Genomic DNA, 21049 nt, shown 5'->3' on the forward strand with positions numbered 1-21049 from the left:
GGGTCAAAGTTTACTCAATGATGATGTATAGGGGGCGGACCGAACATCGCACATGTTCGCCCGCCGCGGCGAACGCGAACAAGCTATGTTCGCCGGGAACTGTTCACCGGCGAACTATTCGGGACATCTCTAACTATCATTGCCGAGGTACTGTTCTGTAATATTTGGGCTGTTTATTGTGATAATATTTAAGCACTTTATGACGGCACAAATAATTCTATATCACTGAGAACTTCCTGTCAGTTATCATATAGTGAAGACCACGCCGGCCAGTCTGCATGCATGTATGGACTTTTGTGTTTCTCCCTACCTACATAGAACATATCCTATTGTCCACATTACGGACTGTCCTATTCGGGTCGGTATCCGTGTTTTGCACGGTTGTGTGCATGAGCCCTCAACTCAGTCGTTTTCTGCACGGATCTTGTTGCCACCATTGCAGTCCAATCATATCCTCATGTTATAAGACATCATGTGACTTCATATCCAGACCAGAATACATGGAAACAACAAGCAGGAAGGTGACGGTGGTGGAAGGATCTTCAGAAGGCGAAGCTAAGTGGTTTTGGAGAAGATCACACTTTTCTCAATGGTGAAGAACCCAGAGCAGAAGCAAAACATGAGGCTCCTGGAGCCCCAGTGCAAAATCTGTAGCAGGGCCCGTAACTAAAAATGCGCCATTTTTTCATAGCGGTGTCCTGTTTGGAAGAGGGGCATTTGGGCTTTCATACGCAGCCAGGCATGGGGTGACCGCAGCTACAGCCCTGCATGATCTAAAGGTGGAACTGGATCCTCACAGTGTTCTCTGATATTCCTGATCCCACCTCTGATTCCTCATTATATTTTATATGGAAAAGTGGAAGTCAAATGCTCCTCACCATTCTGAGGTTACTGAGGACGAATCCCAGGATCGTAATCTAATTCCAGGATGACTACATCCACCTGGCAGAACTCGAAAGGAAAGTGGAAATTAAAGGGCAGACAAGACCCATCCCTTCCTCCCTTGTTATTCTTAAGGTTTTGCTTTTTTCTGAGTTAAATCCTATGAAAGAGCAATGTCTAACCATGCAAACCTCAACCACCACAACCTCAGCCCTGTGCAACACCATCTACAGGCAGCAGGAGCCATGGCTGGAAGTAGAATCCTGGGAAAGTTGTGTGACAACCCTGATGGCAGCCATCTTGATCATTATTCAGCTTTCCGAGGAATAGATAATACAACAAATCAATTTTAATCAACTTGCCAAGAAACGACACAATCGCTCATTCATTCATGTTCACTGGGAATTCTTTTATTTGGGGGACAAGACCCCGATCTGCAGGATTAAATAAGACACGAACTAATGATGGATTTTTTCATGGGATTTCATCACTTTCCTTCCTTGGGGATGTGAATATTGGGGTCTTCTCTACCAAGACCAGTGAGATGGAGGGGGATTCCAGCCTGGAGACAGAGGATTCACTTCTCAAGGTTCCAAGGAGACACTCGGACATTTCTGCAACAAAGTAACAAATAAACAATCACCAAATGCAGGTTTTCTAACAAGATGCTGCATTAGGAGGAGGCCTATTAAAGTCACCAGGACAGGTCACAGTACTAATGGGGGTGGTAGTACCTGCTCAGCTGGCCATGATGTGCTTCACAAAAGCTGCAGGAAGGAAACAAGAAGAAACATGTAAGAGTCATAAAAAATACGAAGCCTGAAACGTGTACAATCATATATAGAGAATCCCTGGATTCATCAGAGCAGGATTCACTCTCATCAAACATCTGCAGTCCTATGTAACACCACAGATAACACAGTGATAATACTGAGTGCAGATAATGTAGTAGATGTTACCTGCAGTCCTATGTAACACCACAGGTAACACAGTGTTAACTCTATGAGTGCAGATAATGTAGTAGAGGTCACCTGCAGTCCTATGTAACACCACACATAACACAGTGATAACTCTCTGAGTACAAATAATATAGTAGATGTAGCATGCAGTCCTATGTAACACCACAGATAACACAGTGATAACTCTCTGAGTACAGATAATGTAGTAGATGGTACCTGCAGTCCTATGTAACACCACAGATAACACAGTGATAACACTGAGTGCAGACAATGTAGTAGATGTCACCTGCAGTCCTATGTAACACCACAGATAACACAGTGATAAATCTCTGAGTACAGATAACGTATGAGATCTCACCTGCAGTCCTATGTAACACCACAGATATCACAGTGATAACTATCTGAGTACATACAATGTAGTAGATGTCACCTGCAGTCCTATGCAACACCACAGGTAACACAGTGATAACTCTCTGAGTACAGATAATGTAGTAGATGTCACCTGCAGTCCTATGTAACACAACATATAACAGAGATAACTCTCTAAGTACAGATAACGTATGAGATGTCACCTGCAGTCCTATGTAACAGCACAGGTAACACAGTGATAACTCTCTGAGTACAGATAACGTATGAGATGTCACCTGCAGTCCTATGTAACACCACAGATAACACAGTGATATCTCTCTGAGCACAGATAATGTAGTAGATGTCACCTGCAGTCCTATGTAACACCACAGATAACACAGTGATAACTCTCCGAGTACAGATAATGCAGTAGATGTCACCTGCAGTCCTATGTAACACAACAGATATCACAGTGATAACTATCTGAGTACATATAATGTAGTAGATGTCACCTGCAGTCCTATGTAACACCACAGGTAACACAGTGATAACTATCTGAGTACAGATAATGTAGTAGATGTCACCTGCAGTCCTATGTAACACTACAGATAACACAGTGATAACTCTCTGAGTACATATAATGTAGTAGATGTCACCTGCAGTCCTATGTAACACAACATATAACAGTGATAACTCTCTGAGTACAGATAATGTAGTAGATGTCACCTGCAGTCCTATGTAACACCACAGATAACACAGTGATAACCCTCTGAGTACAGATAATGTAGTAGATGTCACCTGCAGTCCTATGTAACACAACATATAACAGTGATAACTCTCTGAGTACAGATAATGTAGTAGATGTCACCTGCAGTCCTATGTAACACCACAGATAACACAGTGATAACTCTCTGAGTACAGATAACGTATGAGATGTCACCTGCAGTCCTATGTAACAGCACAGGTAACACAGTGATCACTCTCTGAGTACAGATAATGTAGTAGATGTCACCTGCAGTCCTATGTAACACCACAGATAACACAGTGATAACTCTCTGAGTACAGATAATGTAGTAGATGTCACCTGCAGTCCTATGTAACACCACAGATAACACAGTGATAACTCTCTGGGTACAGATAATGTAGTAGATGTCACCTGCAGTCCTATGTAACACCACAGATAACACAGTGATAACTCTCTGGGTACAGATACTGTAGTAGATGTCACATGCAGTCCTATGTAACACCACAGATAACACAGTGATAACTCTCTGGGTACAGATACTGTAGTAGATGTCACCTGCAGTCCTATGTAACACCACAGATAACACAGTGATAACTCTCTGAGTACAGATAATGTAGTAGATGTCACCTGCAGTCCTATGTAACACCACAGATAACACAGTGATAACTCTCTGGGTACAGATAATGTAGTAGATGTCACCTGCAGTCCTATGTAACACCACAGATAACACAGTGATAACTCTCTGAGTACAGATAATGAAGTAGATGTCACCTGCAGTCCTATGTAACACCACAGATAACACAGTGATAACTCTCTGAGTACAGATAATGTAGTAGATGGTACCTGCAGTCCTATGTAACACCACAGATAACACAGTGATAACTCTCTGGGTACAGATACTGTAGTAGATGTCACCTGCAGTCCTATGTAACACCACAGATAACACAGTGATAACTCTCTGAGTACAGATAATGTAGTAGATGGTACCTGCAGTCCTATGTAACACCACAGATAACACAGTGATAACTCTCTGAGTACAGATAATGTAGTAGATGTCACCTGCAGTCCTATGTAACACCACAGATAACACAGTGATAACTCTCTGAGTACAGATATCGTATCAATGACATCACTATATAGAAGTCCCGCCCACTTCCAGTCGGTAACTAGTACTGTTCTCGTCTAGGAATCATTCCCGTCCGGATCTTACGTTATGACGCGGCCTCTGCGGCCGATGACAGGAATTTCACTGTTGATGTTTTTGCCAATTTCCTTAATGAGAATTTCAGAAAATGTCCAAGTTTTACAAACATCAGACGTTGCATCCTTTGGACGCCAGATTTTCTTTTTTTAAGTAATGAGAGTTTTTCTCTTCTGTTAACAATGTTGATTTTATATTTTTGGACCTGCATTTTGTCCGATGACCGATCACATTCCAGCCCTGAACTTTTTACTTCAGAGAAACAAACGTACCAGTGCGGCCAATGCAAACACGCCTGCGCCCCCGGGAGGGTTAAGGAGGGGAACCTCCGCTATGTCTACCCCAATGTGTTTTCAACAACTTTACTTTCACTGAAGCTAAAATAAGTGACCTCGAAGACGAAAACCATGACAGGGGTGAGGAAAGCTACGTTCTGAGAAGGTTAAAGGGGCTGCATGCTCTACTAGATGTTTTGTGGACATGTGGGGCCCCTGCTCAGCTACCTCCATGTGTATCATCTACACCTCCAATGTGGAGGAACATGGGGTATTATCATTATATTCTCTTTGTTTGAGGACTCTCTAGGACAGGGGTCGGCTGAGCTGAAGCGCTCAGTGTGCGGAGCCATACAGGACAGTCATATAACAAATATGTGACATAACCAGGTACTTACCTGCCACGTCCCACTGCCTGATCTGCACGGCTTAGAGAGGTTTCCAACTTTTCAGAAATATTGCCTTCTGGCAAATATACGAAGAGTAAAGCTTGTCACTGCTCCTCGGAATCTGACTATGGGACTGATATATGGGGGACCAGTATATGGGGGACCCCCAGACCAACCATACACTTACTGACAGTGAGGTAGAGCAGCCTCACTCATTTTACGTGACCGAGTGCTGCCCCCCCCCCCCCCACACACTGTCTGAAATACATTGGTGCCCCATAAACTGGTTAACCATACAATAACAATCAGAGCTGCACCAGTCACACCTAGATTCCCCCCCCCCCCAGACTAATCACATTCCAAGTCACCATCCCCACCGCACCCCCCAATGTAGTCAGAAAGTTTGTTCCGCATCCCCCCAGCAATCATTTTCAGGCTCACCATTCCTTTCCCAGATCTCCCAAAGTAGTCAGGAAGATGGCTTCCCTTCATAACCAGTCTGCCCTATCCCCCAGCAATCACATTTATGCTCACCATCCTCCCCTACCCCAATCTGGTCACATGCTCGTTCCCCCATCTCCCCAAGCTCACCATCCTGCCCAATCCCCAATCTGGTCACATGCTCATTCCCCCATTCTCCCAAGCTCACCTCCCCCCACCCCAAATACTGGTCACAGTGCTCGTTCCCCCATGTGCCAAGCTCACTATACTCCCCCACCCCCAATCTGGTCACATGCTGATTCCCCCATCCTCCGAAGCTCACCATCCTGCCCCAATCTGGTCACAATCTGGTCACCTGCTTGTTCCCCCATCTCCCCAAGCTTACCTTCCTCCCCCACCCAAAATCTGGTTACATGCTCATTCCCCCATCTCCCCAAGCTCAATATTCTGCCTACACCCCAATCTGGTCACATGCCCGTTCCCCATCTCCCAAGCTTACCTTCCTCCCCCAACACTCAATCTGGTTACATGCTCATTACCTCATCTCCCCAAGCTCACCCTCCTTTTCCCAACCCCCAGTACATTAAAATACCTTTCTTTATTTGTGACAGTCCCGAGTAGTAGGAGACGCGTAGCAGCAGCCAGGTAGCTGCAGCGAGGTATAGTATTAGGCAGCCAGTAGCATTGCAGAGTACCACTCTCTGCTATTGCTCCTCTGTGGAGGCTCGGGTGGGAAGCATGAGGGGTGGGCCTAGCAGACGCATTGTACATGATTTTTTCAGAGGTACAGCGTGGCGGCAGGTCATCCAACAAATTTGGCAACAGCTGGCATGCCAGCAGAAAGCAGTCTGTGTGCCACCTCTGGCATGCATGCCGCAGGTTGCCAACCCCTGCTTTAGGAACTGCAATGGGTACATCCATTGATGCCAAATTCCAGCATATATCTGTGCTGATATACCATATGGTGAATTTAATGCAGTGATGGCCGATCGTAGGAAATCTGCAAAACATCTACAGTCTTCACTGCAAAAGCCTGGGACCTGAGTAACATTTTACCAGATATCATTGTGAAATGCTCAGGGTACCGCCATGGGTACATACAGGAGGCCTCTGTAACCATTGGTCTGTGACAACACATGATACAGGATTTTACTAGTTACATGAGATGAGCATCTAAGCTCAATGGAATTAATACTGGTGTACACTATCTCTCCCCATTCAGTGTGCCCCTGATTCCTCAGCTCAGCTTCTTGATGAACCTTGGGCTGAATATAACATTAGATCAGACCTGGCATTGTTTACTGTAACTTACCTAAAAATCTTCTTAGAATTGGGTCACGATTGGTGCAACTCTGAAGCCATGGTAAAGTATGTGTTTGTCATTCTTATAAACATAGTATGTACCATAATTGTCAATGTACAGTACATTCACCAGTAGACCTCAAGTATGTATGGACCTGCTGAGATCTTGAGGGTGGCACTTTTGCTTGACTGACACCAATTTTATGGTCTTGATACTTGTAACCTCCTTGGATTGCTCATTAATTACCTTCATAGTTGATGCACCCATTGGCATCTTCCTGCCCAGACATCAATTTGTCCACTTCATCTTCTGTCATCCGTTCCCCTAGGCATCAGGGAGACATTATTATTGTGAGACATCATTAGATGCTATAAGATTATTATATATTAATAAAAAAAAAGAGTAAATATTTAAAAATACCAAGAGTAGCCAAAACGTGGCGTATTTCTGCCCCCATGACAGTGCCATTTCCTTCCTTGTCAAAGACTCGGAGACCCTCCACAAAGTCCTCATAGGTGCCCTTCTCCTTAGACTTGGATATATGTTGTAGCATTGGCAGAAAGGTGTCGAAATCCATCAGTTTTGTGTTAAGTTCTGTGAATAACATTGAGAAGGGTCAGTACGTATGTGACCCCACATATCAAATATCGCACAGCTACAAGAATTTCTTGTCTTAGAATTTATAGAGTTATCCATGGCTACGTTCTCTCTCCTCTGTTCTATGTCCTCTTGAGATGATTTTTAGCTCAACAAAAGAGAATGAGAATCTCAAGGTCTAGTTGGGATTAACTACTTCCTCTTGAGAATGTACATGGATGGTCTTCAGGTCACTCAAGACATTTCTTGATGCTCCAACATCCACATAAAATTTGACGAGAGTCTGCATGTAAATGGGGTTTCCACAACCCTGTTCACATACCATGGAAAATTTCAAAACACATGCTACTGATTTCATGCGGAAAAGCCAAAGAGGTCTTCTTCTCATGTGCATCTGCTGAACATGTGCAACAGATCCACAGCAGAAATCTGACAGTAAGTCTTATATTTCTGATACACATCTACAAGTAAAATCTGACGACTGTGAATATATCCTAAGGCCCCTTTCACACGAGCGTGACGGATTAGGTCCGGATGCGTTCATGGTGCGTTCAGTGAAACTCGCACCATTTTGCAAGCAAGTTCAGTCAGTTTTGTCTGCGATTGCATTCAGTTGTTTACTTTTTTCCGCTCGTGTGCAATGCGTTTTGATGCGTTTTTTCACGTGATAAAAAAACGGAAGGTTTACAAACAACATCTCTTAGCAACCATCAGTGAAAAACGCATTGCATCCGCACTTGCTTCCGGCTGCAATGTGTTTTTCACTGAAGCCCCAATCACTTCTACGGGCCAGGGCTGTGTGAAAAACGCTGAATATAGAACATGCTCAGAAAAAGAACGCTCATGTACACAGACCTAATAAAAAATGAATGGGTCAGTATTCAGTGCGGGTGCTATGTGTTCACGTCACGCATCGCACCCATGCGGAAAAAAAACTTGCTCGTGTGAAAGGGGCCTAAGTGTCTGAAGGGCTTGCACCACTTTAGAAAAGACTCCCCTATCCACATGATAAGGAAAAAATATCTGATCGGTAAGCAACCACTGGGATGTCCACCAATCATGAGAACAGTGGTCCCATGTCAATGCAGCAGCAGGTCATGCATGTCTGGTGCTGCTCCATTCATTCTGTATGGAACTGTTGGAGAAAGCAGAGGGCAGTATTGTTCTTGGCTGTGGTGATGGTTGTGTAGTGTCCCACATACAGTACAGACCAAAAGTTTGGACACACCTTCTCATTCAAAGAGTTTTCTTTATTTTCATGACTATGAAGGCATCAAAACTATGAATTAACACATGTGGAATTATATACATAACAAACAAGTGTGAAACAAATGAAAATATGTCATATTCTAGGTTCTTCAAAGTAGCCACCTTTTGCTTTGATTACTGCTTTGCACACTCTTGGCGTTCTCTTGATGAGCTTCAAGAGGTAGTCCCCTGAAATGGTCTTCCAACAGTCTTGAAGGAGTTCCCAGAGATGCTTAGCACTTGTTGGCCCTTTTGCCTTCACTCTGCGGTCCAGCTCACCCCACACCATCTCGATTGGGTTCAGGTCTGGTGACTGTGGAGGCCAGGTCATCTGGCGCAGCACCCCATCACTCTCCTTCATGGTCAAATAGCCCTTAATTTCAAAGTTTTCCCAATTTTTCGGCTGACTGACTGACCTTCATTTCTTAAAGTAATGATGGCCACTCGTTTTTCTTTACTTAGCTGCTTTTTTCTTGCCATAATACAAATTCTAACAGTCTATTCAGTAGGACTATCAGCTGTGTATCCACCTGACTTCTCCTCAACGCCACTGATGGCCCCAACCCCATTTATAAGGCAAGAAATACCACTTATTAAAACTGACAGGGCACACCTGTGAAGTGAAAACCATTTCAGGGGACTACCTCTTGAAGCTTATCAAGAGAATGCCAAGAGTGTGCAAAGCAGTAATCAAAGCAAAAGGTGGCTACTTTGAAGAACCTAGAATATGACATATTTTCAGCTGTTTCACACTTGTTTGTTATGTATATAATTCCACATGTGTTAATTCAGAGTTTTGATGCCTTCAGTGTGAATCTACAATTTTCATAGTCATGAAAATAAAGAAAACTCTTTGAATGAGAAGGTGTGGCCAAACTTTTGGTCTGTACTGTATGTGTGTATGGTCCACTCCAAATTGTTATTGATGTCATTTTTCACTATTCCTTTGTCTATGCTGCTGAATCCATATTACAGGCTGGTAACATGCATTACATACTTCCACCACTAGAGGCCACCATCACACCATTTATATAGTGCAGCCACAGGAAGTTAGGGGGAGATTAGGAGTTGGGAGGAAGGAGAGGAGACAGGCTTGTCTTTGTTCTCCTGGGCCTAGCCCAGGGAACCAATTTGCCTCAACCTTTGAGTCCAAGATTAGGACTATCTGATCCTACACTGTAGATTTCCCTTCTGGGGTATAAAGTGAATTATCACTTTGAGGAGAGCAAACTTTTAAAATAATGAAGCAGAGAGTTTGCCTGCCGTGAGGGAGATTGCCCTTGGGTTGCTGGATTACTGAACTATAGACTATTGGCAAAGGAAAAGAACTGCAGTTTATCAGGTTTTAGTCACTTTTGCATAAGGTGTAGAGTTTCTAAGCTACAGGCTGCCCACCATAACCAAGGACAGAAAGGCCATCTGTCAGAATACTTACTTACAGAGGATCTAAACTACTATTGAAAGGCTGAGTAACAAAAGCAAGATCAGGAACCAAGTACAAGTAAGAATATCACCTCTACTAAAGTGAGCTGGAGCTAACCTCTTCACCTCAAGGAGACTGCTAATTTTGATTTGCAGCTTTATAATTTTTTGCCATCTGTATGCAAGACAAAGTGATGATATTGGATGCCTTACTACATCTGACAATAAAGTTACTATTTGGTTTAACTACTGCCTTATTTCTCATTCTTCTGCTCCATCTCTTAATTGCACCTTACGGTGATGGTGTCACGAACACAGGGGCCCAGCCACCAAAGCACCCTAAACACCACCATCAAGGGCACCTCAACTTCCATCTGGCTGGTGTTCCCTGCAACCGAGAGTGCCCCGAAGGATTTAGTGCTGTCTTCCCATCCACTGCACGCCGGCCCAGGGGACAACCTAACTGTGAGTAAATGAACTACTACACTCACCGGCTCACCACCACTACACTTACTACCCCTTGTGTTCCGGCATGTTGCAGTTGCCCTAACTACACCTTGTGGTGGCTGCAGACATAGACCTCTGGGTTAAATTGGCTGGCTGAGAGGACATAACCAAGACCTCGTTTACAAACGTTTTTTCCCTGGGGTCATTCACTTACTGCCTTCTCTATGCCAGGATGTCTCATAGACAGATAGCTTCAGACAACTGAGGAAGCATAGAGGCCACCAAAAAATACAGATTATCGTTGGGTTACAGACGTATAATCAACTTTGTTCTTCTAGAAACGCTGCAATTTTTAAATAAAACGTTGTGTTTTTTCTTGACGTTTTCATGGTTAGATTCTGGCAGCCATAACTAGTGGTAATTACTACCTGCAGATAATTCTCCTTTCACTTCTCTGCTCGCAGAGGACTATACATTGACTCTGGACTAGCAGACTGTTTGCAGAACATCCCAGTGCTGGATCAGCGACATTACAAATACGAACCTTCGGGCTTGGGTCTGCCAAGAACTTTTAATACTTCAGCGTTGGTCGGGTTCTGTCCCAGCGCCCTCATCACATCACCACATTGTCCGTAGGTAATTTTCATCTCGCAGTTAGGGGTTCGATCAAAGAGTGAGAAGGCTTCCTTAAATTCTGCCAAAGAAAAGAGAGAGCTCAGCCTGTGCACATTCAATGGTGAATTTTTTGGTTATTATGTTAAATCTTGACAAATATTTGGTTTGGTGGAACTTGACACGGCCGCCCGGCCGCATGAGTTTATATTATTAGCTGGGTTTCCTGGAATCGCGTACCCATTGCTTGTGTGGTTAGCCATCTGCAGGGTTATATGACAGCAGGCTTGTCTTCTCTTCCAAGCCACGGCATCATGGTTGGTTTTGGAGACAGTGCAGAAAAACTATTTTGACATGACGGTTACAATAAGAGAGACTTGAGAAGTCACCTGCTGAGAGTAGAACTATTCAGAAAATCATTAAACATGAGGGGCTCAACATAAATTCTATGAGGGGCTCAACATCAGCTGTGCTGAAGGTCTTCCAATGAGGACCTCTCCAACTTCAGAGAAGCTACCATTACACCAGGCTCTCCAGCCTGAGGTGGACGTATCATCTAAGCATAATGCCAATGCCTAAGGGCTAAAGTGGGAAGGATACCTGACTAAGAAGTTTTATCTTGACACATGACCACTATTGCCTGGGGACCCAAGCCACAATCTCCTCCACCATGCACGTACACATGCTGAGCATGCATGTGTTCTGAATGGGGAGAGGTTAGGACACAACTCATTCCCTGAAATGAAACAGATTGAGAATTTTGGAATTTATCTCCCTCAGCATCTTCCCTCTGGGGACAGTCTGGAAGCCCCGTACATAGTAGATGGTCGGTCAGGCAGAAACCATCAGGTTCGGCCAACATGAGTCTAATGTATAGACCACCCTAACGCCGACATGGACATAGGTAAACAGGGTGCAGAGTGAGCATTCAAACCAGGGCTATGGTGACACCTCTGCCATATAAAGGGCACCATGAATGGAGCATGGTTAGTGTAATGTATGTACACAGTGACTGCACCAGCAGAATAATGAGTGCAGCTCTTAAAGGAAACCAGAGACATCATTTTCACCTATAAAACTAACATCATTGCCCCGCAGAAGATTATAAACACCTTCCAAACATACCGTGTGCACTTTGTGTCTTTATTCCATGGCCCAAAAAAATGCTTTTATTCTGATGGAAATGGCTCCGAAGTTCCCGGCTGGGCAGGATTTACTATTCCCTGTGCCTAAAGCAAACCAGACTTAAGAGGACGGGAGGGCTTTAGCTGCCTTAGCTGATGATATCTTGGGATCGGTAGCAGCTAGAGATATGGTCATGTTTGAAAGCTGCCATTCCATGCTTTCAGACCATACCAGTATCACAGCATTATATCCATTCTATCGGAAGATATAGCTGTTAGAAATGGGGATTTCAGAGAATGCAGTTGAAAGTGAAAGTAAAAACAGGTTTCACTGATTTCACTCCTGCCGGGATTTCTCACTGCTACCTCTTCAGATGTAATGGATATAATGCTGTGATCATGGTATGGTCTGAAAGCTTGGAATGCCAGCTTTCAAACACGACCAGGCCCAAGATATGAGCAGCTAAAGCAGCCCTCCCATCTTATGTCTGGTTTGCTTTGGTCACAGAGAACAGTAAACCCCACGCTGTCGGGCACTTGGGAGCTGTTTTTTAGCAGAATAAAAGTAAAAAAAAAATTCTGAACATAGAATAAAGACACAAAGTGCACACGGTATGTTTGGAATGTGCAATCTTCTGTTCGGCAATGCCGTTAGTTATATAGGTGAAAATGACGTGACCGGTTCCCGTTAAACTAAGTAGATGACATGTAACTTACCTTGCAGCATGTTCCGGAGTTTATGTTCATATCTAGAGATGAGCGCAGTTTTGAAAAATTCGATTTGGCAGCTTCGCCGAATTTTACCAAGAAATTTGATTCGTTCCGAATAATTTTGTCACGAATCAGGTATACCCACTCTGCCTAATCAAATTTAGGGATGAGCGAACCGACTTCGGATGAAACATCCGAAGTTGATTCGCAAAAAACATCATTCTAAGTATTAGAATGTTTTGGCTCCGATGACCCAAAGTTATTGCTTCTGAAGTCTCGTGAGACTTTGCGCAATAACTTCATAAATTAATTTGTACTGTAAAAAAACATTTCTCGAACTCGGGTTCGGTTCGCTCATCCCTAATCATATTCATTCCCAGTCTCAGTGTGAAGGCTTGGAAGTTAACCCTTTCCCGACAGCAGACTTCTGGCACTAATGTTCGCAACTGGCGCCAATCCCAGTCACAGATTTTTAACTCTTCAGATGCCGTGGTCATCCAGGTGTGCTCCGGGGATCGGGGGAGCTGGAGCGTGTATGCAGCAGCCCCTGTCCTCCAGTGTGATGGTACTAGAGATGGGACACAGCATTGAGGCGGGAAAACCTTCCTCAAAGCAATAACATTGAGGGATCCACAACAAGGATGACCATAATCCAATGTGGATCCCTCCATAAGGTCTGGGATCCCTCCACAAAGTTCAGGATCCCTCCACAAGGTCCGGGATCTCTCCACAAGGTCTGGAATCCCTACAAAAGGTCAGAGATCCTTCCCTACTATGAACCGGACGGTATTTCGCTTTTAAAATTATTAAGGTTAAGACCAGATGATCGAACATGGTGGATGGATCAAAAATTATTGCAGCAACACTAGTGCATGAGCGCTTGTCACGTCTCTTCCCTATGCTGAGCTCACAGGACGAAGGTGGTGACCGCGCAGGATGAGGGTTTTCTAGGGCTGTGACATCACAGGGGATCGCTACCTGCTGATTGGCTGGCTGCACAGCATTATGGGTCAATATCGTGCTCCGGGGCTTCTTACTTTTACTTAAAGCGTGCAGCCACCGTTTTTGGAAAAACTGATTTGTTAGGAAATTCACACTTTGGAAATTCTTGAGAATCGAAGTTTTCCTAAACTTCAAACCAAATTCCGCTTCGAATGCTTCTCTTCCCTCCACACTGCTCATATGTTCAACATGTGTTTTCCAAAGAATTCATGGCAGAAGTACAAGACTGAGAGAAGCCTTTCTGCTTCAGATGTGGCAGAAGATTTGCACGTGTTGTACATCCTTCATCATTCAGTAGGGAAATGCATGGATTTTTCTGTTGCATGTGGATAAGTACTAAAATACTCGACTTACATGAGCTGTGAAATGTCGGAGGATTCTGTCAGGCAGGGGCGTTGCTAGGTTAAAACATTTGGGGCCTGGGCCCCTGATGTTTTGTCCCAGGCCCCGAAAGTACTGTCTGCCAGATAGATCCAACTGTATTGCCATCTTCAGGACGGCAATACAATTGAATCTAATGCCTGGCAAGAGCTGAAGGACCTGTGATGACATCACAGTCCATGTGATTAGTTCTAAATGCAGTAGCTGAAAAGGACCTGTGATGATGTCACCATCATGTGACCAGTGCAGGAGAGGACGGCTCAGCAGTGAAGAGAAGTCCTGGGAAGAACCTGTGGTGAGGTCTGCTACATGAGGAGAGGTAAGTGAAGGGGTAGATTACTCAGTGTGAGAGGCAGAGCAATGTTGGGAGTTGTAGTTATTTAACTGGGACTTTATGTTAGGGCTGAAGTTATTTACATGGGACAGTGGGGTGGAATGATGTTATTTACATGGGACTGAATATTGAGGGGTGATGTTATTTACATGGGACTGTATGTTGAAGGTGGCTGGGGAGGGGGTGATGTTATTTACATGGGACTGCATTTTGGAGGGGGCTGTAGATAGAGAGGGATGTTATTTACTTGGGACTGTATACTGGAGGGGGCTGGAGAGATGGTGTGATGGTATTTACATGGGACTGTATGGCGGAGGAGGAAAATAATGTTATTTACATGGGACTGTATGGTGGAGGTGCTGAGGAATTCTAATTTCTGATGACAGTAAACGGAGGAATATAACTACAGGGGGCACTGCATGGGGCGATATAAATACTGGGGGCGCTTCAAGGCGAGCATTATAATAGTAGGGGGCATTATAAATACTGGGGGCACTGTCGGGACATTTTAAATCCAGGGGACATTAAGCGTTCTTATTACTACTAGGGGCTCTATAGGAGGGACTTATAGATCCACATTATTTCTATTAAGAACACTATGGGGGGCCTTATTACTACTGAGGGGTCTGTAGAGAGCATTATTACCAGTGGGATAACAATAGGGGAACATTATTTCTACTAGGGGCTCTTTAAGGACATTATTAATACTGGAGGGCTCTTCTACTAATGGAGGCACTCCTGGGGAGCACTATCACTGTTGGGGGCACTGTAGGGGGCAGTATTACTAATGAGGGCATTCTAGAAGGGAAATACTGTTAGTGGGACTATGAGGAGTACTGTTACTATGTGGGGCACTCATGTTTCTTCAGGATAGTATTTGGGGGTACAGAAAAGTAAGGAAGCTAAGATGTCTGCGTGTCACACTCTGCAGAGACGAGGCGGCTGAGAGAAGTGTCCGGACCGAATGGAGAAGATGATGACAGAGAAGATCTACATCAGAGGAGACGTCACCTGGAGGCCCTGGATGTGAGAGGTACGTGCTGCTGTATAGTGAGTACAGGAAAATGTCTTCAGTGCTAGTGTTCAGGGGGGGGGGGGGGGGCGATTGGTTGACTTAGAGAATTGGGCAATATTCATTGGGGCTTGGGCCCTTGCTGTCAGGATACAGGTGCATTATCCTGACCAAGCCCTGAACGCGTGAACATTCAGGGGTGGATTTATCAAATCTGGCGTAAAGGAAAACTGCCAACCAATCAGCTTCCACCGTAGATTTTAAAAAGCTGCTTTGAAGGATGAAAGGTGGAATCTGATTGGTTGCTGTGGGCATTGGACAACTAAGCTCATTTTCCTTTACTCCAGTTTGGATAATGTTAGTGCATAGGACAAGGTGTTGCGTGCATTAGGAATAAAACAATATGGCGGCCAGGGATTGGGTGACCTTTATTATAAGCATGCTTTGATGAATTCGGGTTCCAATGGTCTGATATCACTGCACCGCCGAGCGGCTCCTCTCTCCACTGCATTCAGGCCCAGGAATGCCGAGCTGATGCCAGCGCCGATGTGTGGCATCCCGTGCCATCTGTCTTCATTTAACACCATTCTTTGTTTTTGCTTCCCTTTCATTTCCACTATTTTGTGGGAGGTTTGGACGCAGGACTCTCTTGGAGAGAAGCCTCCGGAGCTGCAAGTCATTATGCCTCAATTTGATGTTTCTAGACTTTTCAAAATTATATGAGCCAGTGGGTGAAAATAACATGTGGCTGGAATCAGGGCTGCGGGGAATCGAACGAAACAAACTCAAATTCTCAAAATATCTAATGTTCACTAAAGTAAGAATAAAGGATAAAATTAATTAAAAATAATTCACTTCAATAAGTGCAACGAGCAGCATCAGGGAAGAATTAATTGTACTAAACAAGGAAACCATTGTCCTGAGTGTGAGAAGATGGAGGACACAATCATAATTAAGATGAGCTATCCACAATACTCTACCATACTACTGCCCACAGAAGTATATAACTACTATAATACTGAAACTATGTAAAAGAATATAACTACTATAATACTGCCTCCTATGTACAAGAATATAACTACTATAATACTGCTCCTATGTACAAGAATATAACTACTATAATACTGCTCCTATGTACAAGAATATAACTACTATAATACTGTTCCTATGTACAAGAATATAACTACTATAATACTGCCTCCTATGTACAAGAATATAACTACTATAATACTGCCTCCTATGTACAAGAATATAACTACTATAATACTGCTCCTATGTACAGGAATATAACTACTATAATACTGCTCCTATGTACAAGAATATAACTACTATAATACTGCTCCTATGTACAAGAATATAACTACTATAATACTGCTCCTATGTACAAGAATATAACTACTATAATACTGCTCCTATGTACAATAATATAACTACTATAATACTGCTCCTATGTACAAGAATATAACTACTATAATACTGCTCCTATGTACAGGAATATAACTACTATAATACTGCTCCTATGTACAAGAATATAACTACTATAATACTGCTCCTATGTACAAGAATATAATACTATAATACTGCCTCCTATGTACAAGAATATAACTACTATAATACTGCTCCTATGTACAAGAATATAACTACTATAATACTGCTCCTATGTACAAGAATATAACTACTATAATACTGCTCCTATGTACAATAATATAACTACTATAATACTGCTCCTATGTACAAGAATATAACTATTATAATACTGCCTCCTATGTACAAGAATATAACTACTATAATACTGCTCCTATGTACAGAATATAACTACTATAATTCTGCTCCTATGTACAAGAATATAACTACTATAATAATGAAACTATGTAAAAGAATATAACTACTATAATACTGCCTCCTATGTACAAGAATATAACTACTATAATACTGCCTCCTATATACAAGAATATAACTACTATAATACTGCTCCTATGTACAAGAATATAACTACTATATTACTGCTCCTATGTACAAGAATATAACTACTATAATACTGCCTCCTATGTACAAGAATATAACTACTATAATACTGCCTCCTATGTACAAGAATATAACTACTATAATACTGCTCCTATGTACAAGAATATAACTACTATAATTCTGCTCCTATGTACAAGAATATAACTACTATAATACTGCTCCTATGTACAAGAATATAACTACTATAATACTGCTCCTATGTAGAAGACTATAACTACTATAATACTGCCTCCTATGTACAAGAATATAACTACTATAATACTGCTCCTATGTACAAGAATATAACTATTATAATACTGCCTCCTATGTACAAGAATATAACTACTATAATACTGCCTCCTATGTACAAGAATATAACTACTATAATACTGCTCCTATGTACAAGAATATAACTACTATAATACTGCTCCTATGTACAAGAATATAACTACTATAATACTGACTTCTATGTACAAGAATATAACTACTATAATACTGCTCCTATGTACAAGAATATAACTATTATAATACTGCCTCCTATGTACAAGAATATAACTACTATAATACTGCTCCTATGTACAAGAATATAGCTACTATAATACTGCTCCTATGTACAGGAATATAACTACTATAATACTGCCTCCTATGTACAAGAATATAACTACTATAATACTGCCTTCTATGTACAAGAATATAACTACTATAATACTGCTCCTATGTACAAGGATATAACTACTATAATACTGCCTCCTATGTACAAGAATATAACTACTATAATACTGCTCCTATGTACAACAATATAACTACTATAATACTGCCTCCTATGTACAAGAATATAACTACTATAATACTTCTCCTATGTACAAGGATATAACTACTATAATACTGCCTCCTATGTACAACAATATAACTACTATAATACTGCTCCTATGTACAGGAATATAACTACTATAATACTGCCTCCTATGTACAAGACTATAACTACTATAATACTGCTCCTATGTACAGGAATATAACTGCTAGAATTCGTGATCTCCAGTCATTATTTTCTTGATTGAGGAAATCGGCAATGTAATATTCACGTAATGAGCGCGCAATACAGGCGTGGGTCACTTTTGCTAAATTTTTCAAGCTGCTAGAAGTTTCCTGAGACTGGAGAAAATGGTCGGCACGGCAGAACATTAAAAATGGCTTTATATGCAGATAGAGTGCTCCAATATATTCGCGATTGCGCTAATCGGCACTAATGATGCGTATATCAGGTCTGAGTAGATATTACTGATTGGTGCACTAAGTATTGTTGTGACATCACAGCGCTATGTCTGTATGTATGTATGGACAGCAGAGAAACAGTAATCCCTATCACACTACCTAACACCCTGCACTGGAACCTCTCAGCTCCACTATATCGGGATATAACCTACACTGACTATCTATATCAGGATATAACCTACACTGACTATCTATATCAGGATATAACCTACACTGACTATCTATATCAGGATATAACCTACACTGACTATCTATATCAGGATATAACCTACACTGACTATCTATATCAGGATATAACCTACACTGACTATCTATATCAGGATATAACCTACACTGACTAGCTATATCAGGATATAACCTGCACTGACTATCTGTATTATATATATGAGCTAACTAATGTAATTGTATAAGGAATAGGATCCAGATGAAAGCGCAGAGCTCAGCAATGTCACTGCTCTCTCTCAGAACTGCATACAATGGCTGCTGGGGAGGTTCTTATATAGTAAGGGGTGGGCAACTTTCCTATTGGTTGCTAGGGATGTTGCTAAGCTCAGACAAAGACATTGCAGCCTTCTCATTGGCCCACAAGCAAGAAGGGAGGTCACTGATGAAAAAAAAATAGAATATTCGCGATTACGAAGATATAGCACTATATTCTAAATCTTTGCGAATTCTCAAAGTGCCGATATTTGCCATAAAAATTAGCAATTAGAATATTCGCGATCAACACTACTGAAGGCCACATGACAAGTTCCTGGGACACTGACATTTTGTGGCGGTCTACCCAGCACTGGTGTCGGCTTTTGTTTCAATAAATGGTTTGAGATGAGGAAATCACCATTGCTGCTTCTACTTAAATGCCCGACTCTCATGATATAATATCACTGGAGCAGGAACTTCTTACATTTTCCACCCGAAAGCCAAATATCCCTGACTTTTTGTGAGTATTGTAGTTACTCTAATACTGCGCCTATATGTATATGTATAAATAAGCATTATACTTGTATCTTCTGATTGTGTTTGTTTCTTACCTTCTATCTGATCCGACGAGAATTCAATCTGTGGAAAAACAGAAAAATAAAGATTAGCAAATGGTCCGGTCAACCTGACGGCGGGAGTCATGTCCGGGGTTGGGGTGGGAGAAATATGTCTACCTAAGGCATCGACTCTACATCTGATTATACTACAACTCCCAGCAGGTCCGAACGGTCACAGTCTGGAGACCAGCAGTTGGAGCCACCTTCCCATTATCTCCACAAAGTACTCACCTGAACCTATGCCAAACCCATCTACAACCTAGGAATTCTGCTCTGCCTGAGGTCGTACTGTGAAGACCCGCTAACATGGTTAACTCCAACCCCCATCATCCTGGAGTAACCCTTATTTCCATTAACACCTCTGTGTCAGCCAGGAATCTTCCACCAGTCCAAACCACACTATTGGCCATAGTAGAGAGGCCTCTGATGCGCTTTGAAGCTATAGATTTCTGGTGATGGTGCAGGACCTGGAGCCGGGGGCTTCTCTCCTGGGACTCTATAGCAGTTTTATGGCGCATATAGCGATATATATACATCTGATTAGAGGAAGACAATTTTTTATTAAGTTTTTCCCTCCCCCCCCAAACTCTGGAATGCAATGATAACAATAGTAAATGATGTCTGAGTGAAGCTGACATACATAGCTATAGGGAAAAGCACGTATGATGGCGGTAACATACAGCGTGTTTAATATCACACCGCGCCGGCACAAGTCTTCTGCTTCTTCATGTTCCAAAGATTCCAAAAATTGTCCCTAATCGGGAGCAGATGATGTTTAACCGCACACAGTGTTATGGGATAAAAGTAAAGAGGCTCGGGGGACCAAGTGGCCAAAAAGTCTGCCTTGACAGGGTCAGAACGCTGCCCGCACGATGCGCACAAGTGCTGACGGTCAGAAGGAAAAGTGTCTCATTGTGAACGAGCCTAAAAAAATCTCCCTTTTAATTGGGAGCAGCAGCAGTGCAGTGTGGATGTGGAGAGGGAAGATGGGAGTAGTAGTAGTAGTAATAAAAGTAGTAGCAGCAGCAGTGCAGTGCAGTGTGGATGTGGAGAGGGAAGATGGGAGTAGTAGTAGTAGTAATAAAAGTAGTAGTAGCTGCAGCAGTGCAATGTGGATGTGGAGAGGGAAGATGGGAGTAGTAGTAGTAGTAATAAAAGTAGTAGCAGCAGCAGTGCAGTGCAGTGTGGATGTGGAGAGGGAAGATGGGAGTAGTAGTAGTAGTAATAAAAGTAGTAGTAGCTGCAGCAGTGCAGTGTGAATGTGGAGAGGGAAGATGGGAGTAGTAGTAGTAATAAAAGTAGT

General features: G+C 42.6%; 1 protein-coding gene across 1 annotated transcript in view; it reads right to left on the reverse strand.

The window, feature by feature from the left end:
- Positions 1-1280: 1280 nt before the first annotated feature.
- MYL3 (myosin light chain 3) overlaps positions 1281-21049 on the reverse strand; it is a 48508-nt gene continuing 28739 nt past the window's right edge. The window contains exons 2-7 of the mRNA XM_040433338.1: positions 19741-19768; positions 10802-10951; positions 6964-7137; positions 6790-6867; positions 1617-1649; positions 1281-1496 (exon numbers count right to left, since the gene is read on the reverse strand). Of these exons, the coding sequence (XP_040289272.1) occupies positions 1621-1649; positions 6790-6867; positions 6964-7137; positions 10802-10951; positions 19741-19768 (459 nt within the window). The 3' untranslated portion in view covers positions 1281-1496; positions 1617-1620. The remainder of the gene's footprint in view (positions 1497-1616; positions 1650-6789; positions 6868-6963; positions 7138-10801; positions 10952-19740; positions 19769-21049) is intronic.

The sequence above is a fragment of the Bufo bufo genome, chromosome 5, assembly GCF_905171765.1.
Source record: "Bufo bufo chromosome 5, aBufBuf1.1, whole genome shotgun sequence".
NCBI classification, from domain to species: domain Eukaryota; kingdom Metazoa; phylum Chordata; class Amphibia; order Anura; family Bufonidae; genus Bufo; species Bufo bufo.